We start from the raw sequence: 27,803 nt of genomic DNA, 5'->3' as shown, positions 1-27,803 counted from the left end.
ATGGCGCTGTTTTTACTATATAATATTGTTACCGTAAAGCCCCACTGCACTAGCTTATAGCTACTTGCGCCCTCTATATAGCAAACAATGCATAATCGGTGCCTATTGGCCCATGATTCGCTATTTCTTATGTTAATTGAGAGCTGATTCGATGAGATAACCGACCACCTGTCAGTGACCTTGCAGGGAGGTCTAACCCCCTGGCCAAACTAGTACAGCCGGGCTTTAAACAAAGATACAAGGAAACACGGACCAACCCAAAACTATACAAATAGAGACTAATGCAAGCGAAGAGTTATGTTATTTGTTTAATTTGCATGCAAAAATTATATAAGTCATGTTTTTCAGTTAGGATTAGCGGAGCATAATTATGGAAGACATTCGCTAAAATGATAATGTAATATTGATAAGAGTAACCTCATAGCAATGAGTGTGATACTTGTGATTGTGATACTATTACAATTATGACCAAAATATTGTGAGATAGATCAGGGAATATGACTGATTAAAGTCAAAGCAAGATTAGTTTTATTTTTGTATCAAACAGGATAATACTAAACATGCCATCTTTATACGCTTTACAAATATTTTTTCATCTGGTGCTACCATGATAAACAAGGGAAATACGGTTTGAGTACAATGATTGACATGGAGACATATTTCAGTTGAAACAAGGAAAACAAGTAAACAAAGTCTTTAAAAGTCTCTGTAATCATTATTTTAAATAACATGAATCAATAATGCAGTCATAGTTGCGTTAAAATAAAAAGAAAAAAGAAATAGAGAAACTAAACATTATAAAACATTTTGTAAACGTGCATCATAGAATATTTTGTCTCCTTGGAGATGTGTTATTAGTAAAGTAAATGGGAAATTAAATGTATAAACTGACTATATGTTGGCCTATAAAGCGTTATTAGTTGGGATAAGACATGTAAATTGACAATAACTCCCCATCAAGATTATGTAGAGGAAATTATACAAAAAATGAAATTGTTTAGATCTTCTCAGAAGATCTAGAAGATATAAATTGTATCCACCAAGAAAAAAAAAGATATTCCCACAATCACTGTATAAAAGGTTTAAATAATTAATCCAATCTTAGGAGCTTCGAAAACTTCGCTGGGAATGTGTAGCCATTTTTTCTTCTTCTTCAGTTACTCACATTTTTAGATGAAAATCAAAAGAACAAGTGATTTATTTTTAAATGCTCATGTTGCCTTGATCATCCTCCTATTAAAAATTAACAGAAATAATGTGAATAAAGTGGGGTTGACGAATTGGATGATTTTAAGCAATCTTGACCAAAGCCAAGAGGACGGAAAACACAAGCAAAATGCCAAGCTTAGCATCCACGCGAAGGGCAGTCGCGTCGGAGAGCGTGCCAAAGTCGTCATCGCCGGCCGCGGCCTGAACGGGCTGGCAGTTGTCGGCGTAGTAGCCGATACAGGCCGCCCTCTGCATCACGTGGGACACGTAGTTCTGCTCGTGAACGCCGTGTACGAGGTGGGACATGGGTCCGATGGCGAAGATAGCGACATCGTCACCTCCGTGTGTCTCGAGGAACGTCGGCACGACAGCCTGGGGCAGGTAGAACGGTCTTCCTGTAGTTACGAAAGGATTGTTTAATTTATAAAAGGCGGGCTGAGTTGCAAACTTTTTTAGAAGCATAACTGTCTAGGATATTAGAAAAAATAATTGATTCCGTTGGTCCTCCCAAGACTTGAATAGTATTTAATTTTCTTTCTTGAATCGAGTTCTATATGAAATAAAATATATACAATTCTATGGAAAGAAGAGAAGTTCATCGGTTACTTCATTTGATTACAATCATCACATAAGCCTAACTAATCTTTCGTGCGGTAATTTGGGTTTTTTTAACAATAGACTTTTGATGAACCAAAAACGTTTCATTTTTCGTTTCTGGAGATCAATTGAATTTATTCGGTATATTGAGATAATTTCCTGAGTAATGCATGGCGACTAGTGTCGGATGCGTTGAGGGGGAAAAGTTACAACACCTGTGTTAGCATCCGTCACAGGAGGGCGCCGTCCAAGAAGTCTGTAGGAGAGAGATGAAATGATCGCACCGGGTCCGTTCATGTAGCCGACTGTGGTGTATGACCCCAAATCGGTAGACCGTCCATCAGACTTGCCTGCGAGAGAAAGCACACAATTCATACAGAAAATATAAAGATTTTGTCTTTTTGGCAATCGACGGGCAAAGTAATGTTACTTCCATGTTTCAAGATCTTGGATGGAGTAGCCTACACGTGCTGAAAGGAGGAGGATTGCTAGACTAACTACTAGTACCTTTTTCAAATCTCATGAAGGGTTATAATATACCTCCGCTCCAGTGCGAGACCTGGCGGGGGGGGGGGGGGGGGTGTTTCACAAAGACTAAGATCAACTTTTACTTGGGCTTAACTATGGCAGGCTGTTTATGCCCCCGGTTGCTCTCACCACTGGTCTCTCAACTTTGATCTTTAGATGATATTTTTTCAATGAACTATCACAAAATTTAAATTCTGTAGATTTGTGACCACGATTTGTACGTCCCCTGAGAAACCAATGCCAGGAATGGTTAGAGGAACTAGTGGCATAAACAGCCTGCCATAGTTAAGTCCAACTTAAAGTCGATCTTAGTCTTTGTGAAGTATCCCCCCCCCCCTCCCCAGCTATATCATGTTCATGCAACCCGTTACTCGTTCAACCTGGTAGGCCCACTATGTCCGATTTGCAGGCCAAAAAATGAAAAGGTAAAATTCCAACGGCATTTTAAAGATAATACTAATTTAGAACTCCCCTCAAAACGAGAGGGCTTGAAGATTTCTTTTTAGTGGGAAAATATCGACCATTAGTTGTCGAATCGACGTTAGTGATTGCAACGTATCATTCGTAATAGTCTGATTTTCAGACCCTTGTACGGAATGGTCGTACGTTTTGTGCTGCGCAAAGATTCAATAAGTTTAATTTTTGCCATTACAAGAAGTGGGTTATTGATGTAGACAAATGCTCACGTACCCTTTGCAGCTCATTTTATGTACCAAAGAGAGGGGGGGGGGGGGGGGGGGGGGTAGTGAGCACATTTTTTTTTTTTTTGATCCTCAAACAAATTTTCGATTTGCACCCCCCCCCCTTGAGCGCCAGGGGGGGGGGGGGGCCCAACCCCCCAAAAAGGTAAAAATCACGTGATTTTACATGATTTTTTTTCTCAAGGGGGGGGGGCCCCCCCCCCTGGATCCGCCATTGGGGCTGACGTCTCCCAATAAATTGTACGTCTACGTCACTGCCCTCCAGCTAAGTGAGGGGGATATTAGTCCAGATTCAGTCCGTTCGTTTTTTTATCCCCCACACACAGCGCGGTCTCTCCACTGATCGCGCAATCCCCAAATTTCCGTCCACACGTATTCAGGACCCAGATTTAGAGGAATGGCTAGGTCTACTTTCAACGTTGAGGGTGTGTTATTTTATCCGCTGATTGGGTGCGCTAAACGAAAACGGTACAGAGGCTGGACTAGGGAGATATATAAACCTAAATATTGACTTTTCTTCTTGAGTCTTCAAAAAGGGGCCTCGCGCAAACTTCATTCTAGGATGGAAACGCTACTACAGCCCATTACATTGTTAATATATTTTTTCTTTACCTAATATGGGGTTTCCCCTAGCCGAGTAGCCCGCCATCTTGAATGTATGGGCGTGGTCGGAGGTAACCATGACAAGGGTCTCCTCGGTATCGACCAATCCGAGGGCGACGTCGATAGCCTTGTCCATCGCCACCGTCTCCGTCAGAGCCAGGTTGGCCACGCCGAAGTGATGTCCATGGTCGATACGACCACCTGAAAGGAATGAATCAGGATTAGGAACGATGATTCCATCAGCATTAAAAACACTTTTCTCATTAATATATCTTCTTCGGTAACATAAGCTTCCGGGATGATGGTCGATACGACCACATGTAAGGAATGATGATTCCATCATTTTTTTAAACACTTTTCTCAAGAATTTATCTTCCTCGGCAGCATGCATTTAAGGTCCATGGTTCGATACGACCATCTGTAAGGAATGAATTAGGATTAGGAATGATTCCATCATCATTACAAACACTTTTCTCATGAATTTATCTTCTTCGGTAGCATAACTTCAGGGATCATGGTCGTTACTACCAATACAGAATTAGGATTAGGAATGATGATTCCATCATTAATTTTTTAAACACTTTTCTTAAGAATCTATCTTCTTCGGCAGCTTGGATTTAGGGATCATGGTCGATACGACTTCTTGTAATGAATGAATTAGGAATAGGGTTTAGGAATGATAATTCCATTATCTTTGAAAAGACTTTCTCATTAATTTATTTTCCTCGGCAGCATATTTTCAGGGATCATGGTCGTTACTAGCAATGAATGAATTAGGATTAGGAATGATGATGCCATGATCTTTAAAAACGCTTTTCTCATGAATTTATCTTCCTCGGTAACAAAGCTTCAGGGATACGGGGCATTTGTGCCATGATTTGATGGGGGTAAAAAAGAGAGAATAAAGAAAGGGGGAGAGAGAGAGAGAGAGAGAGAGAGAGAGAGAGAGAGAGAAAGAGAGCCTGGGAGAAAGTTGGAAAGGGAACGTGAAAAAACATATTAGGTGCCCCGTGATCATTGCAGGCCAGAGAATCAGCACTTATATAAAAATATCAACAACAATAATAATGATAATACAAATAATAATAATAGTAACATTAATATTGATAAAGATAATGATTATGGTTTTAAAAACTATGATTAAAAAAATATAATTATAATAATAATCCTATTCAGGGTATAAATAGCGCTTATCACAAGCGCTTTACATTTTCATTAACCCCGGTCATCGGATTAAAGCTTGATTGTACACACAAATATTGTGCATGTATGTGCATTCTCCACTCCCTAGGGCGCATTCCAGGCCAGGCGCCATTTTAAAGACGCTCACAGTGCTGAGCTAACCTTGGTGGAGTGCAGCAAATTGAGATTAATGTCTTTCGAGAAGACGTTAGCGCCGGGCTGGGATTGGAACCGTCAACCTTTGGTTTGAGAGTCAAGTGAAAATAAACCACTGTACCACGACACCTCCACTTCATCATTTTGTAGTGTAACGTATCCTTTAAGGGGGTATCTCACTGAGCAGCGAATGCTTGCAAACGTTGCGAATTTGGATTCGCCAACTTTTCTGACGAAATGGCGAAAATCAGCGACTGTTAGTGATGTTTAGTGAATATTAGCAACATTTGAGCGAATGTTTGCGAAAGTGTTTGCGAAAGTGTTTGCGAAAGGAAGTTGGCGACTATTAGCGACTGTAAGCAGAATGTGAGCGACAATTTTTTTCTTTCTCGAAGATTAGCAACTATTTGCCAATCCTTTGTCACTATTTGTAAATGTTTGGGACCTTTCGCTAACTCCTGGTACTCAATGAGTCGATTTTATATAGGAACCATATGGTAACGTGGTCGCTAAGATTGGCGAATCAAAAAGAACTTCGGCGACACCGTCTTACAACCATTTGCAAAGGCTTGCGACTGTTTTGCAAACGCTTGCAACAGTTTGCGGAAAAACAAATTTCAACCTTTAACGAAGCTTTGCAACCTTTTATGAACCCTGGCGAAACCTGGGTATTTCACTGAGCGGCGAATGCTTGCGAACGTAGCCGACTTTGTGGTTTCAGCAGGGTTCGTCAAAGGTTGCAAAAGGTTTGTAAAAGGTTGCAAGAAAGTTCGCAAACAGTTTTTCTTGTCGCAAAGAAATTTTGAACATTCAAAAGGGCGAACCCTGATTTTCGCCAACATTCGTCAGAAAAGTTGGCGAATCCAAATTCGCCGCTCAGTGAGATACCCCCTTTATATCTTAAAATTTGTCGACTAGAAAAGAGGTTGTAATGGACAGGGGCGTACGCAGGGGGGGGGGGGTTGGGGGTTCAAACCCCCCCTTGGTATTTTTATGTGTGTAAACCCCCCCCCCCCTTTGGATTATTTTTTTGTCCGCTTACCCCCCCCCCCCCCCCCTTCCCCCCCACTGAGCGACTTTTCGGCTGGCTTAGTCGTCGCGATTTTTTTTTGGACTCAAAAAAAAAAAAAATCGTGCGTACGCCCCTGGTAATGGATATGTAGAAAAAAAATAAGTGAGTGGGAGTATCAGTGGGAGATATGCCCTGCCCCCCCCCCCCCATAGGGTTGCCTACCGATGCCCCTCATCATAGCTCCATAGTTACCTTACCTTCGACAAAGAGGAAGAATCCGTTGGGGTTTTTGCTGAGGATCCGGATGGCCTTGTCGGTCATCTCGGCGATGCTGGGTTCGCCTCCCGTGTCGTTGTCGCGACGGATGTCGAATTTCATGAGGCTGTACTCGAAGAGACCTAATTGAAAGGACATCAAGGATATTTTCGAATTGTCTTAGACGCGAAATTATGAAGACAAAAATTTTCTCTATGGCCGATGTTATTTTGACAACTATGCAAATCTTATTGATGAAATTATTTTGAAAATGACATTGCGTTCACTGACCCTTAAATACCCTTTAGATTTAGTAATTGAATGGACATTTAGAGGTCAAATATAAATTCTAATTCGCATATTATGCCAATCTAACTACTTTTCACCCTTAAATTTGCCTAAATATTTAGTATGTTGTTTTACAATTTGTTTCGGGTGAATTGCTCTATTGACTGAACTGTTGGGAAAGGTTCTGTAGTTGGCGCTATTCTATCTATCTATCTATCTGAGTATCTTCTCCCGGTTCGGAGGTTGATTGCAACATCCCTCCATTTCACTCTATCTTCTGCCATTCTGGTGCACTCTTGCAGTTTTAGTCCAGTTCTTGACATTCTCTTCCCAGTTGATTCTTGGTCTCCTCTAGGTCTATTTCCTTCCACTCTTTCTTCCAATACATCCTTTAAGAGGCTTTGGTGTCTTTTAACATGACCAAAGTATTTGATTTTTCTCTCCTTAACTCATCCAACTAGTGCAATTTGTTTACGCCCTGTCATGTGCAATATTTCTTTGTTGGTTTTCATACGTTTCCAGGATATTTTCATCATTCTTCTGTAGATCCACATTTCAAAAGATGTTATTCTATTTTCCATGGCCTTGTTTATTGTCCATGTTTCTGCTCCATACAATAGGACGGACCATACATAACAGTTTACTAGTCTCAACCTAAGCGCACATTTTACCTTTCTATTTGTGAATAATCCTTTCATTGCCAGAAATGTATTCCGATCAATTTATATTCTTCTTTTTATTTCTGCTTCGCATCTGGCATCATCTGTGATATTTTGTCCTAAGTAGATGTCATTACTGACTTGCTCAATGATATGTCCATCGAGTTCCAAACATATTCTAGGCTTATTCTCTGTTCTACTAAAAAATCATTGACTTAGTTTTCTTGACATTCATGCTTAGACCAAACTCTTCACTTTTGACTTTTACAATATCCAATACATGTTGTAACTCTGCTTCATTCTCTGCGCAAAGTACAGTGTCATCAGTATAACGTAAATTATTAATATTTACACCCCCAATACTAACACCTTTCATATCTGAAATTTCCGTGAATACCAACTCTGTGCACAAGTTGAACAGAGATAGGGACATTACGCACCCCTGACGTACTCCTCTTTTGATTTGTGTGTAACCTGTAATTTCACTGTTAACTTTGATGGCAGCTGTCTGCTCCCAGTAAAGTTTAGAAATGAGACGTATGTTCTTCAATCGTGGCATTTTTATATTTTATCGCTTCTCTGAAAATAAAAATGGATTACGGCGCTATTCAAACCCTACATAATCTGATGCTTATTGGGTATGATGGAATAGGGGTCACGCAACTAATTGGGGGCCGACATTCACTTGCGTGCTAAGTTGAAAAAATACATAAATCATATTTTGAAAACCTCTCGCTGTAATCCGTTTTTATTTTCAGAGAAGCGACAAAATATAAAAATGTCATGAATGAAGAGCCTTATTTGGGCATTTTCCCGGCTCAAACAAAATTGTTAAGACCTGTATAACGTGGCCAAACAACTCTGGCCAATCAACCGACTTCAAATGTGTAAATACAGACATAAAATAATAATAATAGCTCGTTCTTATATAGCGCTTTTCAGGACCAGAGGCCCTCACAAAGCGCTTTACAGATAAGTATATTATTACCCCGGTCAATGGATTCAGGCTTACCCACACACAATGTATGCACATTCTCCACTCCCTGGGGAGCATTCCGGCCAGGCGTCATTTTACATGCGCACACTTGCTAATCTAACCACATCAGCTTTCGCATCCTACCGGGTACCCATTTAACACCTGGGTGGAGAGTGGCAAATGTAGATCAATGTCTTGCCAAAGGACATTAGTGCTGCGGTGGGACTTGAACCACGGACCTTGTGATCCACAGTCCGGCGACTTATCCACTCGTCCACAACACCTCTACTTCTTCAGCCTAGGGGAAAATCGAGGAGCCTATGGTTATCAAACATCATTTGCATTCTCAAAACTGACAGTGATCAGTTATTCAATTTCATATGCATTTATTTAATCAATTAATATCATATCCACTTTGTTCTGCATGCACGTCCATAATGCATTGGGGGCGGATAGATTAGTCGTGTGCGTCCTATGACGCCTTGAACTGTCGATATTTACTCATCAGACTTGTGATTAAAGTTTTCTGTTGTTCCTTAGATACTGCATGTTTTGTAACATGCCTATAAATAAGCTTGTTTTCGCCTTAGGCCGAGACTTCTATTTTGGGGATTGCAATTAAATCCTTCATAAAAAACAGCAGATCTGTCAGTTAACGATGCAGTTGTTTGTAGTTTATATGCAAAACACCACCCCCCCCCCCCTATAATGCCTTGTTTTCAATGCGACTCTCACACTATGTAAAATCAGTTTTCCCTAGTCGTAATTTTGTGACAGAATTACTCTTTTCAGTATTACTTTTTTTTTTCTTTCTCTCTCTCTCTCTCTCTCTCTCTCAAGTTTCAAGTTTCAAGTTTATTTGTTTCACATTTCACACAAAAAAAGAATTAACATAATTGACAACATTAGAACATAATATTAAAAAATAAACTAAAAGTGTCACATTATATAATAATTAATTCTTTGAAAAGACGTCGAAATTAATTGTATTGAATAGAAGGTTATACAGGGTGAAATGTGAGGAACCTATTAAAAAGCTCAGCAACCTGTCTGTCTATCTCTCTCTCTCTATGTCTCTCTCTCTCTCTCTCTCTCTCACTCTCTCTCTCTCTCTCTCTCTCTCTCTCTCTCACTCACTCTCTCTCTCTCTCTCTATCTCTCTCTCTCTCTCTCTCACACACACTCTAATTCTTGTAAATGTATTTGGAGCGCTCATTTCCAACTAATTAAAGCAACTTGTGCACTATGTCTTTATCAGTCACGGCACTCCGGCTGAAAAGGGCTACTCTAGTAGAGACGTATCTTAATTGCCAGGGATTTATAGTGAAGACGACAAATTAAACCTGTTTTTGAACAACGTATTGGAAAATGGAAGTCTCAAGGCTTTTGTAGCCATATTTAGCGTTGGAAGATTCAATGAAAGACGGGAATATAACAACACCTTAAAAAATAATGTTGGATGTTGATTCCCGTGCTATATTTATGTATCTTTCAGGGAATACCTTTTTTCTGATTATTGTACCATTTGCGAACGATTTTATGACAATAGAGTCGATTGGTTTGACGTAGATGCAGAGCGATCGAATTATTGCCCAAACATCATATTGTTTATGTTCAAATTAACAACTTGGTCATTTTCCGTAGAGGTAATTGGTTAGGTAATCATTGCATGGCATTAATGAGATATACTGATTTCTTTACAAGTGTATCTATAACACTTTGTCAGTGTGATCCAGGTTGTACCACTTCATATTAATTTTCTGGAGGCATGATATTTAGAAGTTGCGCGACAAGAGGAAACAAAATTGGGCGATGATCGCGAACATTCAAATGTTTGTGGATACAATTTTTTCTTCTTCAAAGAGGAACAAATTTAGCCGAAAAGTGGTCATGTATTTTAAAGAGGATCCTTTAAATAGAACGACGCATTTAAAAGGAAAATTATGATAAGCTGTAGGGTTATATTAGGATTTTGTACATGTTCGAACGAAGGCAAAAATAGGTTATATTTTGTGGAAAATGTCCTCATGTAAGGGATCATTTTCGATTCCGCTAATGATCATGTATTGCACTTTGAATAATTATGAGGTAACACCATCGGTAGTGTAATTTATCTCTTTCTGTATTCTATGGGGAAAGGCACTTACCGAGGAGGTAGTCGGTTTGCTCCGGATCGATTTTGTTAAAATCCGCCTCGTTCCAGACGTAGTGGGCTCGGTCCTGATCCGGTTTGTTGTTGATCCACTCCTGAATCAAATTACGGCCATCTATTCGAGATCCAGGCATGCTCGGATATTCCGGATCTCTGTTGATCCTGCTCATAAATTTCATTCTCCCGCCTCCGAGGGCAACCTGCAAAAACAAAATGCATGCATTTTAGGGACGGAGTCGGGTAACTCGGACCAAAGACAACTCTGCCCAGCTGCAAAAACGGTCAGTTTTTGCAGGTTTAGGGTTAGGTTTAGGGTTAGGTTTAGGCTTTAGGGTAAGGGTTATGTTTAGGGTTAGGGTTAGGGCTAGGGTTAGGGTTAGAGTTAGAATTAGAATAAGGGTTAGGGTGAGGGTAGAATGACAAATGCTGACCGTTTTTGCAGCTGGGCAGAGCGAGGAAAATTGTTAAGATGCGTGAGGTCGCAGTGCGAAAAATTAGATCTTAATATAAAGAGGAAAAACTAATCCTAATGGGGTTATAAGCACATTTTCATAACGGAAGACTGAAAAGACCTTTGATAAGTAACATAAGTATATCATCAATAGATGCGTGCGAGCGTAGAAAGAAAAGGAGCATGTGCTAAAGTACAAAGTGTAATTATCAGAGGTAAAAAAAGGGGCACTTCTTACAACCTCAAAGAGAGGCACTCACCAGTTGAAAAAAGGTCAGTTATGAGAATAGGAAATGGGCATTTGTCGACGGAAAAGGGGCATTTATAAGGTATTATTTTATATTGTTGAAAGGAAAATTATCAGAGGTGAAAAGAGGCACTTATCTGAATGAAAAAGGGGCACTTATCATAAGGAAAAGGGGCAATTATTAGAAAGGAAAAAGGGCACATGTCAAAGTGAAAGAGGCACCTCTAAGATTCAAATGGGACAATTATCAGAGGTGAAGGGGGCGCTTATTAAAAGTGAAAAGGGAATATCTCGTACCAATCTAGGGGCACTTACTAGAGATTCAAAATGGACACTTATTGCAAAGGAAAATGGGAACTTGTCGAAGGAAAAGGGGCACGTGTCCAAATAAAAGGGGCACTTATCAGAGTTGAAAAGTTAAAGGGGCACTTTTCCTATGTAGAAAGGGGCGCTCTTCGGGTGGTTGAAAGAGTGGGGGGCACTGTGCCCCCCTCCCCCCCCCCCCCCGGGACGGTCGCCTCTGCTTGACTGGAAATTCAAAGGTCATGGGTTCGATCGCCGAACTGTTCTGTGGCATACTACCAGTGCATTGTTACAGATGACGGGGAGAAATATCTAGATACACAATGCTGACCTGAATGTTGTTGTTGCTGACAAACTGTTGCGCCATGTCGACGCAACCCAGGTTGCGTTCCCCGCGAGGAATGTCCATGTCAGACTGCCATTTCCTGTCCGGGACTTTGGCGTAGAGGGCACCAGGTGATGCATGAGTGAGTGTGGTGGTCGTAACAAAACCAACGGATTTCCCTGCATCGAAATAAAGGGGGAAACATTAACTTTGGACTCCTACGTTTTAGTAAAACGATGACAAGTTCTCTCTTGTTAACCTATTACGGTTGTTGCCTCATTTAAATTCCCGCCTTTCGATGATAAAACGAAAAAAATAAGATATATAGGAGCATGAATATTTGTCATAATTATTATTCAATGGTGAAGAGGATCATAACTCGCATAAACACATACATGAAATGACAGAGCGCCAAATTTGATGTTTCCTGAGTAGATATACGATTTTGCTTTCATATGATTTAAAAATGTTTCAGTAGCAGATCCAGGGACATGATACTGTACATCTGATACATGGGTGCAATGAGAGTTAGCAAAATGAGGGGGCACATATGACCATGTAAATCTGATGCTAACTAGGGGGTATGCCCCCCCCCCCCCCCCACACACACACACACACACACTCTCTCTCTACTCAAAACAGGCAGGGTTCTCTAATAGTTTAGCTTGTCAGTACGTATACGAGATCTTGTTTGTTGAAATAGATTTCACTAGCTGACCAACGCATCCGTGGATGAATAGTTAATTTTGATTATCATGCACAATCTTTTGATAACAGCGCAATCCAGACCTTCATGACTTGTTTCCATGGATACAACACAATTGGATGACCGGAAATAAGGCTTCACTGGAGTATTAATGGTATTCTTTTTATTTCTTCTTTACTCTGCATTCGTCAAACATTTATCATTTGCATGGTTTTGAATACAATACAAAATTTTATGACGATGGCAGAAATGATTGATTGACTTGATCCGGCATTATGTTACACTCATGGAATCATTTAAAAAAATTATTTAGGTTATGTTTGTGCCCTCCATTTCACTGAATAAAAAGCTTTGTCTGGACAGTTTCGTAGAAAGAAACCTCAGATCATTAAATAATTGAACAGGCAATGACGTCATCTTAACTGACTTTTATACGATTCTTATTTTGTTTTGATTCATGTTGTTCCTGTAAAAAAAAATACAAGAATAAAAAACAAAAATAGATCTACAGAAATGTGTTCGCGAAAAACAAAGAAGGAAGAGAAGACGCAACAAAGGTCTTACCCCTATTCAATTATTTATGCGATATACGATCTGAAGCGTATTCCACTTTACGTCATACAAACAAACAAAACAAAAAAAATTGTCGCGGATAACCGCTGCACATTTTAACACGGCCTAATGGTCTAAAACCTAAAACTGTCTGTTAAAAAAACCCATGAAATAACCTAAAGAAGCATTTTCTTCCACAAAATATTGTCTTTAAATGGGAAAATACGACATAAAATGAAGAAGAAGTAATTTTGACCTGCTTCTTGGGCCATTTCCAGGATGGATTTAACTTCCCCTCCGAGGGAAGAGACACAATCACCCCTCTCTACCCTATCGTCGACCCCGAGAACACCCGTCTTGGTCTTGACTCCGCACAGGTAGGCTGTGGCCGTGGCAGCCGAGTCCGGTACCTGCTTGTTGGTCGAGTATGTCTGCCAAAGAAACAAAAATGTTGATTAAAGGGGTGTAGCATGGCAAATAATGGTTAACGCCATCTACGACTTCTTTTGGACAATTGCACGTAAACGAATGGACTTGATTAACGTTCAGCGCGCTAGCGTTCGCGAAACAGACCGAAGTTCTCCTCACGCTTCGGTTTCGCGTATGTTGCACGCACGTGAATACTGTGGTTGCGTCGTCCGTATTCGTACTATACCCGATTTGACACGAGTCAGGATACGGGAAAGACACGTAGTCTCGTCATGCTACACCCCCTTTAACATTACGTCCCGGCTATATCGATGAGACCGGCACCAGACCGACAACAGACAGATCAGACAATTACATTACCTCCTATGGCTAGAATCGGTCGGTCTGCAGTCGGTTTGGAGTCGGTCTAGCGGTGTGACTGAGGCGTAAAGCAAATAGCAGTAATGACATTGTTATCATTATGTTATTACTATTATTCATCTTCTTCTCCTCCTTCTCCTTCTCCTTCTTCTTCTTCTTCTCATTATTATTATCACTCACACTTTTATAAGTAGTATTAGAATTATCATTAGAATTATCTTTGGAATTATCATTAGAATAAGAATTGTCATTAGAATCATTATCATTATCATTATTATTATTAATATTACTAAATATCGTTGTTTGTAATATTATAACTAATAATGCTACTGTTATTATCATTAGTAAAATTAGTAGTAATGCTGATACTGATGATGGTAATAATGATAATTATATTAATCGATAATGATACAAATTTACAAAGCGCGCTTTGTTCCCTGTCATAGCTTCCGAAAAATTTGTCCGCTTACGGCTCTGTTTTCATTCTTGCGATTTATTCTGATGAGTGCAAGACGAAAGTATGTTTGTATTCGTTGCTATTTTTCGATTTTTAAAGGACCAATCATCTCTTTTATAATGATTAGGCACGTAGCCACGGGGGGGGGGGGGGGGGGGGCTCGTGCCCCCCCCCCCCCAAAAAAAAAAATCCAAGGTCGGGTGAACTTTTTTAGACCCCCTTTTTTTTTTACCTCGATCGATTACATGTATGTGCCCCCCCCCCCCAAACATAAAACTCTGGCTACGTGCCTGATAATGATGATAATGATAGTACTACTACTACCGGTACTATTACTACTACTACTACTACTACTACTACACTATTACTACTACTATACTACTACACTACTACTTCTACTACTACTACTACTACTACTACTATTCTGATAATAATATTGATAATGATAATACAGATAATAATAATAATAATAATTAATATTGGAGAGGAAGAAATGAAGAACAACAACAACACCAACAACAACGTCAACAAGAAGGGTAATATCAAGAAATATAAACCTATGGTCTTAAATCCCTGATATTTTTGTTCCGAAAGTCAGTTGTTACGATAACTGAAACAGAGCAATGTAGAACACAAGTACATTTCATGGATTATTTAATTTATTTAGATGGAGGGACAGATAGATACTTTATTGGCTTCCACTTTTATTTCATTTTAAAAAGAGTGTAACAACATATTGAAAAATGATAATAATATACATGTACATAAAATACCCGTTCACACTATTCAGAAAATTGTCCTTCAGTTGAACTTAAGAGATAGTGGCGGAGCCTATGGAAAAGCAGAACTTGTTGAGGATATAGGCTCCTTGAACTACAAATGACATAATCAACTTAAGTTACGATTATGAAAAACAAATACACGCTTAAACAGGGAAAGGGAGATTACAGGGATACATGAACTGATACTCACGATTAACTACAATAGACAAGGGAAAAGGAAGGGAATGTATCTGCAGCTTATTGAAACAATTATAGTACCATGTAGTTTGTTCTCAATATGAGTAGAATATGTACATAGTTGGCATGGCCATACAGTTATTTACTCAATGTATTCAACAAAGGTATACTGCTTGGAGACAAAAATAGTCAGGAATTAAAGATTAAAATGTGTATTCAAATAATGACATTTCAATTTTCTTCTGAATACATGAATACTCTTACAAACCTGTTAATCACAGAATAAAGATAATTCCCAAACTTGGGACTTGTATATATTAAAGGTAGGCTTTACTACTTCAGCCAGAAGGGATTAGACCACACAGCGAGCCAGCGAGGTCATTGTGACAGGTGGCTATCTCATTAACTCAGCTCTCATTTAACATAAGAAAAAGAGGATCATGGGGGACCAACAGGCACCGATTTGGGAAGTTTTCTATATAGAGGGAGCAAGTAGCTACAAGTAGGACAGTGTGCCTTTAAGGTATTTTGAGCAAAGCGTGTTCTCGCTCTAGGAAGATGATAGGAAAATGCCTGTCAGTAAGGATAGTCCTGAACTTGTTTTCTTTTCTTAAACAAATATGATAGTACCCGGGGCAGTTCGTTGTCATTCAACGGAAACATGAGGCAGTCTAATTGTAAATTTAGTTTATTTAATTATGAACTTTCCGATGCTATCATAGAATTAAATGAAAGACATACCAAACTTCATTTTAAATGAAGATGGATGCGAAAGATTTTTCAATTTTCCGATAAAATATTTCTCTTAGAATCAAATGCTTATTCGGGGATCACTTTCCTGTAATGTATTAATGTTGCTATGATTTAAGTGTATTATGATTCAACAATGGTGAGCTAAATCTGCAAATAAGTCAGTAACGCCAAAAGGAAGAGAAGAAGAAGAAAAAGAAAAAGAAGAAGAAGAAAAAGAAGAAGAAGAAAAAAAAAAAGAAGAAGAAAGAATAGAAGGAGAGGAGGCCGGAAAAGAGGGTGATTGTTACGATAATAATAATAATTATTATAATCATAATGAGAGAAGACGATGATAATCATTATAATTATCTTGTATCAAAAGCAACAGGGAAATAAGGTGATAAGTAGATTATTAAAGACTTCTTTTGTATCATTAGACAGATGAGGTGTTAAAGTTTTAGAATCCCATTCGTATAAACTTAGGAGTTAATAAGGAAGACAAAAATCAATTGATAACGAGGCATTTTTTCCCATGGCACTTGATAAAAATGTTTTTAAAAAATCATATAATTCTTTAAATGTGTACATATCTGTGGATATGAATTCAGATATATTGAATAAGAAGATGGAACTTTAAATTCAGTATCTTAATCGTGCTCATTTTACAGACATTTTAATTCTGTTTTTGCTGGTATTTTGGGCTTTTCTCCCATTATTTGAGCCTTTAGTTAAAAACGATCATTATGTTCTTGAAAAAGTCACTAACATTATTTGATTTCGACATTAAATCGCGCAAATATGTCTATATAATATGTACAACTCTAATGGCGTTGCAGGATGAAGCCGTATATGTTCGCTGAAAACTCATAACATGTATGATATATTTATAGGAGAAATAGCTATCAAAGGCATCGTTTAACAATGTTTCCAGTTTTACAAAACTGATATGCATGACCTATGTGTTTATCAGTGTCTGTACTTGGTATGGTGTAACATTGAAGCCCTACAAAAATGGTGATTCAAAATGATCATGAAATGCCTCAAAGAAGTAAAATCTTTGAATAAACAGTTTTTTACCACACTCATTTCCCTCCAATAGACTGTAGTGTTATGAAAACTGTTGGAAAAACGGCTTTTGAAATTTCGAATTCCAATCACAAATATCTTGATAATTAGACAGGCGATCGGCTTGTAAAAGTCATGGGATTCATGGCTGACCTAAATGTTTATAATTATGATTGTATCATGAGCTAAATCCAGGATTATATTAAGAATCTGAGACAAAGATACCCCATCTCTTTATTAAAGATAAAGAGAATATCTCTCATCATTCCTTGGCATGGTCACGTTGCTAATTTTTATTAACGTGGACAGTCTTTGTAGCAACGATATGAAGTAAATTTGTCCTTGCAAAATATGCTTTATGCCGAGATTTTGTTTAAAAAATTAGTTCTTAAAATCTATCCAGTGCCTTTTTTGGTACCTCATCATCGACGGGGGAAACGAAAGAAAGAAATAAGAGATGAACAGATAGATGCTCTGAAGGTGGAGAAAAGGAGCGTGAAATATTGGAAATACAGTTATTTCAATTGTCTTTCGATTGTTGATGTGTAAATAAATATGTACATGTGTATCAGTATCACATAAGAGCGTTAAAGCATGGACCTGCAGGCAAAATCCTCATATTCATCCTCATCCAACAACTTCGCACACACCCACCCACCCATTCACGCGTAAACTGTATCCATTTGACTTATATGATCCTGATGTACCATTAGAAAACATAATCTCCAATTATTGCTTACTTTTTTTTCATATTTCCATAATCATTGGATAGGGAACCGAGCATGAGATATCAGACGTATCAGAAATTTGTCTCTATTACATAAAAAGTTGTTTTCGACCATACAAAAAACAACTTTTTAATCAAAAGGCCGGTTTTCCAATAGATACAACGGACGCGGCTCCCCGTCCAAGTTCTACTCTCGCCAAAGGAAAAAAACAATATCCTAAGTCACACGAGGCGTAACACGAGTTGCCGACTTCTGACATCACAATAAAGCTGCGATTATCGAGAACCAATTTGTAAGAACTGAAAGTGGGCAATCAGTTACCGATAGGTTGCCTAAAGTCCTTAGAGATTTTCGTAAAGTAATTTCCGCTCGCTCGTGAAAATATTGGCAAAAAAGGTTGCAAATAGTTCGTCGGTAATCTATGGCCGATGTTATTACGACCGTTGGTAGAGCTTTGTAATGGGGGAGCGGTATAACCAATGACGCGAACACTCATAAGGAAATTAAAATTCTTTATCATTATTAGCAAATTTATTTAATTAGATGTGGTATAGTTTAATCAATTTATATTTTCGCTCTGTGATGTTTCTTTGAAATCAATAATATTGCATTGAAGCCCATCATTATGAGTTAATCAGAAAACACAACAATCATTGCCATAACAAATAGATGGGAGGGGGTAAAGGGAAACTGTTAAGAGTTGAAGCTAGAAAGATGATGGCGAAGCTGCGTGCAAGTATGATAGATAATTGGAGTGAAGTCTTGTTGGCAAATGAGAACAGAAGTCGTCTTTTGTTAAATACTTTTCGATCGACAGCTTTGAAGCCTTGTGACTATACCCTGCATCCGGGCTATACTTGGTAATAGTTATGCTTATGATATTGGTGATCACAGTACCGATAATGTGCAACATTTCTGTTAAACAAGTTACCTTGCCATGCTTCGTTGAAAATATTTTTAAAAAACTAGATGTTGTGGGTATAATGAACTGGAGGCACTTTTTTTCCATACAACAGAGAATACGAAGAGATCATATTTTATTCAACTTTTGAACTCACATTTGGTATTATTTCCGGGCTGCTGAAGCAGGAAAAACAGATTTATTTTTCAAATACAACATCAGAGAATAACAGTATATAAATAGGTAAAGGAAAATCAAAGGGATTAAGTGTTCTTAGTTCTTCTTTTCCGCTCACTCCTTTCAAGGAAACGTATCAAACATTTCAAACAAACTAAATTTTTGAACTAACAGTAGAAGCAACAATATAATTTTCTATGTTTATGACGTTAAACTCCTTTCTGATTGTCGGTGTTCGGTGAAAGTTTGAAATATAATCGGTGACTGATTGTGTATCATTTGTCGATCAGTTACAGACTTTTTTCAACCAAGTAACGCCAAGTAAAAGTCGGTAAGAAAAAGAAGTTGGAATCAGAGTCGCCTATCAGTCAGAAACCAGTCTAAGAACTGTCGCCTACTCTTGGAAGACAAACATAAAGCCTTTCCACAACCAGTTTGGTGGGTAAAATGTTTTCCGATGCAACAGCCTGAACCTCCATTCGACCAAAAATGCTTCCGGAACCTATTGACGACCTCTTACAACATTTTAAAAACTGCCATAAACCTCTCAGTGACGTCTGACAAATTACTCCCGATCAGGGGTTGTTAGTAGTCGGCCACAGATCGTACCTCTTTTGTAACTAAGGCTTACAGGTACTATGTCCCATTTGTAGGCCAAACAAAATGAAAAGATCAAATTCCAACTGCATTTAAAAGACAATACTAATTTAGAACTTCCCTCAAACGAACGGGCTTGAAAATGGCTTTTAGTGGGAAAAAACGACCATTAGTTGTAGAATCGACTAAAGTGATTCTGATTTTCAGACCCTTTCACCGAATGGTCGTACGTTTTGTGCTGCACAAAGAGTCAATCAGTTTAATTTTGGCCATCACAAGTAGTGGGTTATTGATGTAGACAAGTCCTCGTGTAACTGTTACAGCTCATTTTATGTATGTTATTACCAAAGAAAAAAGATGTCAGTCAGTCACTCAATAGTGTCTGACAGTGAAGTCTAGAAGGTAAATGGGTTTCCTTGCATAATTTGAATACTAGGACACTGCTTATGTTCAAATTTCACAGATAGGACATACATTATGACATACTGTATTCATAATTCCTGCAAAGTTCTACAGAATTCGATGTTGGCTGCAAAAGGGACATAGTATCTTTAAAGGGAGGATATAGAATAGTGATCCACATTTTATATCTATAAGGTATACTCACTATGATGATATTACGTAATATAATATGACACATGATGGCCATACAAGGTATCACAGTACCGTCACATCACATGTGATTAGAGGTAGGATTTAGAGTGTTGTTTGGTATGCTCACGTATTACAAAATATGTCGAAACACCAACAAAGAAAAGAAGATGAGTAGTCTGTGCCTTATTAGCCGAAAATAGCACATTGGACACAGGTGACTTGATCACTTACCTTTGCCAAGCCAAAATGTGGAAAGTCCTCCACTGCTAGTTTGGCATCCTCCCCCAAACCTCCTGCGAGTTGTCCCTTCAGGATGCGGGCAGCTGTCAAGGTCTCGATGCTCATGCCATCGCCGAGGAACAGGACAATGTTCTTGGCGGTGTTGACGTTCCGTTCCGTCAGGCGGATCGCTTCCTTGAGAGAATCTTGCGCCTCCTGGTTCCAAAATTCAGCATCTGCATCAGTTTTAAAATGAATGTTGCGAGAAAGATGCAGAATGCTTGTAATGCGTATGGTATGTTAAATATCAGTCAGAGAGACAGCCGCTTTTGGAGGACAATGGATGTCCTTCATAAGCATGATTTTCGGGCCGTGTTGCTCGCTGCTGAGCTGCATAGATACCACGCAGCAATGACTTGTCTTGCTTTTACTTATATTTAATTGACAAATTTCACTTAAATTAATGCCGAAGGGATGTGAACCAACTTGGCGTGTACGATAACTCCTATCGCAGATTACGGTAACACTTTTTTTTATTTAGTGTCATAATTCCGAGGACTTGTTAATGATTATGCAAAAGAAATTAAAACTAAAATCGTAGAGTCTTAGCCGCCCCTGGTTCCGAGGTCAGACGTGTTCAGTGATATGGTACGCGCTTAGAACACCTGTCTCCTCCAGAGTTTTCCACTATCCTCCGAAGTTGTCCTGCAAGTACTGTTGTTGGTCGAAGCAATACGCAGCGTATACAATTAAAGTGCGTTTCACTGTGTAGATAGTACTTCTATCTTCAGTGAAAGTGCGTTGTACTGACTACTATTTACACAGTGCAACGAACTTTTCTTCTCCCATCAATGACGGGCGAACTATCTTTCATCACGTGATTTACTTTTGACCAATCGTAGAGAAAGATTCTTAGCATGTGGAATATAAATAATAATATATATTTTTTAATAACCAGGAAAGCCTTAATAGCTTCAATGCTGTTCTTCCTGAGGGTCCTGCAATTATTATTACTCGCCAGGTATGCATTGACAACTGGATGGAGAGTGCAAATGTGGATTAATGTCTTAACAGAGGACGTTAGTGACGAGCTGCGATTTGAACCATCAACCATTGAATTGAGAGTCAAGTAAATGAACCTCTGTACCATGACACCTCTACCAATAAACAATTCAGACTCACTTCAGTTTTTTTCTTGACATCTAATTCCATTAAAGAATTTAAAGTTAACTTTCATTCTCTATGCATTCCAATACAAATAAGTTCATCTCATGAATCTCATTGAATTACATCGCCCATTTATTCTTTCCCGTCCTCATGTGTTTATTTCTTTCTTTTTAACCTTTTTTCTTCTTTTTTTAAAAAACAAGGTCATTTTCTACTCGCTGAATCAAAGTGTAATTTAATATTCAATATTTTGCCCTCTCATGCATACATATCTCATTTCTAATGCGGATATCTCCTTCCTCATCTTCTTCTCAACCCCACGTGCAGCTCATCCTTTTGAATTATTTTCTGTACCCCTAATCTCCCACTTCTTTTTTGTCATCGTCTACTTTTTGTATTGTGTCTGTGTTCTTCTATCTTTGTCATCTAAAGTACTCTCTTGTCCTGTTCTCGTCTCTGTTGGCATCCCCCTTTTTTCCTTTTTCTTTAATTATAATTCCTTTTTGTAGTTACGAATTTGTTAATTTAATTACTCATTATTCCTAAATATTATTTGAGGGGCCCACAATTGTCCAAGCATTACTATTTAGTGGACCCCTCCGATTCCGTATTTATTCCTTTATGTGTATAAATGATTAGATATAGATTTTGATGTAATGTTGAAAAACAGAAATGAAATAGAAAATTTAAATTGAAGTACTTGTGTTCTGACTGATTCAGTCTGTAGCTTTGTGATGATGAAAATAATCATTCATTTAAAGGCTACCCAGTTGTGTCTAACGGTAAAAGGAGTGAGAAAACAGAAAATGAAGATAAGAGAACACTAAAAGGAGGATAAAATGGAAAAAGATGTAATGGAAGAGGAGTAGAAATAATGCTTAGACATATCAAGAGGACGGAGAAGAGGTGGGGAAGGAGAAGAAAGGAAATAGAAGAAGATGGGTAGGGAGAATTCAGGGAGGTCATTATTCTGAATAACCTGTATCTGACGTCACAGTAAAATCTAGGGTAACCGTGATAAAGGGGTCACAGTGACAAGTATTTTGACTTTTGGACTCATCTATATCTGGACCCAACAACAATTAAAATACTGCACTCATCATAATGAAAAATCAGTGTGAAGTATATAACTTACAAAATGATTTGGGCATTCACATTAAATCTTCTTGCTTTCAATTTTTCTAATCAGATAAATTGATTGCTCAATCAATAAAGGTCCATTTTAATCATTCAGGTCTGAATTGTGTTCTCATTAATAATTTACCATTTATGTTGATATGATTGTTCTCGGGGTAATTGTTTTGTAATAAATAGTTGATATCTAAATAAATATAAAAAGCGATGACACAATAACTAGTACGCTAACATGTACAGAATCATCGACATATGAAGCATACATTGATATTACTCCTTTTTTTCATTATAAATGATTTTTTTTAATTTTTTAAATCATTGAATATTCTCCGGATGAAATTAAATAATCAGTAACTGAAAAAGTAGTACATTATCAGATTATGAGTGCTGGAACCCCTGCAATCTAGCAACCTCTGTGAATACCTAATCACACACAATGTAGAAAAATCATTCGATGTGCAATCATACGAAGAAAAGAAAATCGCACGCGGCAGTTTCGATAAATAAATACAATATTTCAGACATGACTCGCTCAGGAATGGCTTTGTTTTCCTACTTAAACTTGAGCTTCTGAGATGTGGTGCATAATATTACCATAATCCTGATTCATATCATGTTATTTTGACGCGGAAAAAAGAACAAAAAATGTAATATGTGATTAAAATGTACGTCGTGCAGATAAGTTCTCTTTTAACAGCAAGCTTAGTTCTGACAGGGGAATGTGACAACGTTACCCTTATCTTGGTTGAAATAAAATAACTACATAAAACGATTGAATGAATAACCAATCTGTAAGACATTCATCATACTCTCATTATTAAAGTTATTCCTCTTGTCATTATTATTATATTTGCTTATTTTGTGGTAGCGTACGAATAAAATGAAATGAAACTTGTTGAAATGATTTCACAAGGTTCAATATAATTTTATGCATCGAAAGATCTTTGGATAAAAAAAAAAGCGTTGCATTCCGTCTAATTTTAAGATGATTCTTAATGTAAAATTTAATAAGATTTCCCTCCCACTAATCTAGACTGTCACTTAATTCGGCATGCGCTTGAGCTGGCCACCTGGTTATTTATAAAGGTTACTAAATAGTACACTTTAACTGCATATTGGTTTTATGCACAACAACACATGCGCTGGGATTCGAATCCTGAACCCTTAGATTGAGAGTCGATCGAACGAACCAGTATGTAGTGCGGTCGTAAGTTTTTCTTCTCTTTCACCCATAGTCGACACAGCGGTATCAATACTACTCCTCTTCCAGGACCTGCAATTTTGTTATCAACCCAGCATTGCTAGGTATCCATTTACACTTGGATGGAGAGTGGTAAATGTAGATTCATGTCTTGCCGTAAGACATTCAATAGTGCCGGGCTGGGATTCGAACCCTCAACCCCTGGAATGAAAATAAAGTGAATTAACCACTATACCACGACACATCCACTGTAAAGGTAAATTTTGATTTCCATATTATACATGGAGATGAAATAAAGAGCGAGGTCTTTACTCCCTTCAACTCCTCCGAAATAAAGCAGCAGGGCTCATTCCTTGTAAACCAAAGCCACGCTTTGTCTCTCATTACTGATCTTCATTGGCTTCTTCTTAATAATTGTAACACTGTTCTCAGTGTCTGTGATGTGGTGTAATATTGAAGCCCTAAAAATATGGCGCTTCAAAATGATCATGAAGTACCGCAAAAAAGTAAAAATCTTTGAGTGACTGTAGTGTTATAAGAACCATTAGGAAAACGGTTTTTGAAATTTCGATGTCCAATCATACATATCTTGATAATCAGACAGGCGATCGGCTTGTAAAAGTGATGGGATTTCTGACTGATCTAAAGGTTTATAATTATGATTGCAGCATGAGCTAAATCCGGGATTCTGTTTAGAATCTGAGGCAATGATACCCAATCCCTTTAATGTAAGCCTTGTCATTGAGTCATTTCATATTGAATTTTTTTTGGGGGGATGCTATTTTTTCATGGAAGTCTTCTATCATAATCTATGGTAGCTATCATCATGTGTTCCTTCTTGCATTCTATTTTACTGAATATTTGAGGTTAGTCAAACTCTGAGTTTTCATTTGCTGTTCGAGGCAAACATATCGTGCAAGTGGATGAGTTTTTAAAGAAATTCTCTACCAATATTATTAACGAAATGAATTCTGTCATACATGTAGATTCAATACGCGAGATTGACTTTATACATGACATGTTGTTGTTATGTTGTTGTTGTTGTTGTTGTTGTTCATTTAGTTTCATAATTATGGTAATTTTACGTAAGGAGGAGGTTGAAGCTCGGCGCTCCAAAAATTAGTGTACTAAAAATCAATAGTCGTGCTACACCTCGACTGTTTTTTTCTTGAAAATGTATGCATGATTTGAGAGCCACTTTTCCCGTCCCATGCGCACGATTGTTTGCAGATACTTACCTAACCAAGTCTTCACCTCTTTAAGAGTACCATGGTACCGTTTGCTACACTGCATGGATAGCATGCATCACTATATTCTATGCCGTATAGACACTGAAATAGGAGTTCAACCTTTTTTACGAATGACTTCTCGAAAACTGGGTCATACCGTAGTTTGATGCTGGAAAATATAGTCGTTTACGAAACTATTTTTTTCCTTGATAATTTATTCAGGATTTGAGAGCCGCTTTTCCCACCCCATCAGCATGATTCATTGCAGAAACTTGAGTCTCCGAGCCTACACGTCTGTAGTAGTGGTATAATGATAATAATGCCTTTTGCTTATAGCAAATATACAGTTCCATCCCACTTCCAATCATCTCTATACCCTTAATGTAATCATAAAATGGCAATCCACAGTTTAGTGTTCTTTATTGTGAGTACCAAATTGCTTTCAAAATGAACAGAAATAAAGACATGCGTAACGTTTGGACTTACTCTGGCTAGTTGCGAGGCTTAACGAGAAAAGACAGACGACTATTTGAAGATATCGAAGCGTTTCCATGGTGATAAATGATACCAATTACAGACAATTCTGTTTTGACTTCCTTATGGATCAATTACCCTGCAGCTTTGGCCGCTTTTCGGGACCGTTCTTCGCAAATATTAGATTTACGGATCAAGGGAGAGATAAGGGCGGAATCCCCGTGATGATCATAGTGGCATTGTTTCTAATCAGGTAAAATGATCAAGGAGCTGGTGGGATGAAATGTGCCCCCCCCCCCAAACGCTTGCTCTCTCTTCCTGTCTCTTCCTCTCTCTGTTCTGTTTCTCCCTCGCACCCACAAATTCACGCGCACACACATAATACATTCATTTTCACTCACCAGCCACTATACATCCACCCCATGATACAAAAAGCCTGTTAAGCACCCCCCCCCCCTCCCCCTCCACTGGTAGTATAATTTCAAGAGGGCAAATAAAACGTATTCATGAAACACCTTCAGTACTTTATCAGGGATTATTCTGAAGTGCACAAAGTGGGATTTCTCTAATATTGTGCGGTGTGCCTACAGCAACAACAATACAACAAGGTAAATACAGTTACTGTATTTATATATTAACTTGTTATATTGTTGTGTTTAGTAAAACATCACACAGGCAGGCATACTAGTATATACACATATAATATTCCACCCAGCCCCAATAATCTTTACTTTCAGTAAGTGTTTTTAAAGCTCTGATAAGCTAAGAAATAAACTCGGGTAATAAACCACACCCTAGACATAAACCTGAATTATGTCCTTACGTTTTTTAACTGTAGAAAGACAATAACAAATAATTTGCATATATGCTCTTCATTTAGTCTCTTTTTTTCCTCTCTCTCTCTCTCTCTCTCTCTCTCTCTCTTTCTCTTTTTCTCTCTCTCTCTCTCTCTTTCTCCCTCTCTCTCTTTCTCTTTCTCTCTACGTTTTTTTTTATTTCACCATAGGTCCATGATTTTATAGAATGTGTCCTAACTGTCATTATCATAATACATATATCCCAAGTTGTTATTAGACGTATATGAATTACTATCTTCTTAGATATTGCATACAATTTAATAATGTATTGCATACAGTTACAGAAAGCAAAATGAAATAAAGAAATACTTCTTTTCTTCGTGATCCGTCTTGCTTGTCAAATAGATTGCGTTATATCGCTTGATCTTTACTTTCTCTACTCGGTCTCTCTTACACATATGTGTTCTTCTATCCGTATAGATTGCATTTTTGTTTTATAATTATCGATCTATCTTTTTGCAACCCTGATATTTATCTTTGTCAGCAATCATATGAGCGGCGTCAACCTCCCTGGATATTTCTTGATATTGAGACGTTAACAAAAAATTATGTTGATTGAGGGTGTAAGCTTTTGGGGGGCTTTATTTCTCGGTTTGTAACTTTATTTTAATATACCCGGAGGCAATTCAGATGTGTGAATTTGTTTGATGTTATATGACGATAATGAATGTGGAATGGAAATATTATTCTCAATACAGCCAACCTCTGGGGAAAATGACATAACTGCCGAAAAATTGTGAAGTACGCTGAAAAAAGGTCGCTTGACACATCATTTGATGTTGGTATTTGTTGGTTTTAGTGGCCACCAGTCAATTATCAATTTTGAAAATTATTCCCAAAAGTGTCGTTTTAATAATTGTTGACATAGTACTTTGAAACAATATTTAAAGGAAGAGATACAATTATATCACGAGAGATTGCCGTTCCTGCCTATTTTAGAGCTGTCCTGACAAATCTGATCGAGTTTTCTTACGAAGGTTTCTCGGGAAAATTACATTTGTCTCTCAAGTGCATTATATTCATGAATAATAATTGAGCGCGAAGAGTAGCAATTTGTCAGACATGAGCGCTTTGCAAGACTCCATTATGATTATTAATATTATACTTATGAAGTGTTAAATCAAAAGTGGAGTATTTTTCCTATTTCAAATTTAAAAAGGATGAAAATAGCATTTATGTTTCTATCTTTCTAAGCAGCAGTTTATTGCATTTCTGTAATGATTAGGTAAGCTTATATATGATTAAATCGTATGCTATTATAAAAGAGGTCAATTAAGTTTTTTAATTTTTCGAAGGGTAATATATATATTTACATATCCATGGTCAACCCACATTGCTGTAAAAGTATATTTTTAAATCCAGATGGAAAACTGTGCTTCTTCTGCAACAACGTTGTCTATGTCCTCTGTAATGTAATGTAGTGTATAATACAGTAAAGAGATATCGACTGCTACGAGAGTACTGGCTGTTTCTATACTGGCTCTCGGGAAATTTGCCTCCGCTGCTATCACCCCGGGGCGCGCCTGGTTGGGTGGCGCACCAAGAATTCTTACCTTATCCTTTTATCGAATAAAGATTGGTTAAAGCATCACGGAAAATCTGATAAACTGTCTGTTTATCA

The 27,803-nt window shown here is 38.0% G+C and overlaps 1 protein-coding gene across 1 annotated transcript; it reads right to left on the bottom strand.

Moving 5' to 3' along the window:
- Nucleotides 1–289: 289 nt before the first annotated feature.
- On the bottom strand, nucleotides 290–25,480 carry LOC578161 (alkaline phosphatase). The gene is made up of 9 exons (XM_778350.4): nucleotides 25,338–25,480; nucleotides 20,133–20,356; nucleotides 13,159–13,333; nucleotides 11,651–11,823; nucleotides 10,314–10,518; nucleotides 6,246–6,386; nucleotides 3,648–3,839; nucleotides 2,022–2,156; nucleotides 290–1,604 (listed from the first exon to the last, which is right to left on the bottom strand). The coding sequence occupies exons 1-9, from the start codon at nucleotides 25,402–25,404 to the stop codon at nucleotides 1,291–1,293; spliced, it is 1,626 nt and encodes a 541-aa protein (XP_783443.2). The 5' UTR covers nucleotides 25,405–25,480; the 3' UTR covers nucleotides 290–1,290.
- Between the last annotated feature and the right edge of the window lie 2,323 nt (nucleotides 25,481–27,803).

The sequence above is a fragment of the Strongylocentrotus purpuratus genome, unplaced genomic scaffold (assembly GCF_000002235.5).
Source record: "Strongylocentrotus purpuratus isolate Spur 01 unplaced genomic scaffold, Spur_5.0 spur5_scaffold_8, whole genome shotgun sequence".
Taxonomy (NCBI): Eukaryota; Metazoa; Echinodermata; class Echinoidea; order Camarodonta; family Strongylocentrotidae; genus Strongylocentrotus; species Strongylocentrotus purpuratus.
The sequence above is the reverse complement of the archived record's forward strand: the minus strand, read 5'-3'. Positions and strand labels throughout refer to the sequence as shown.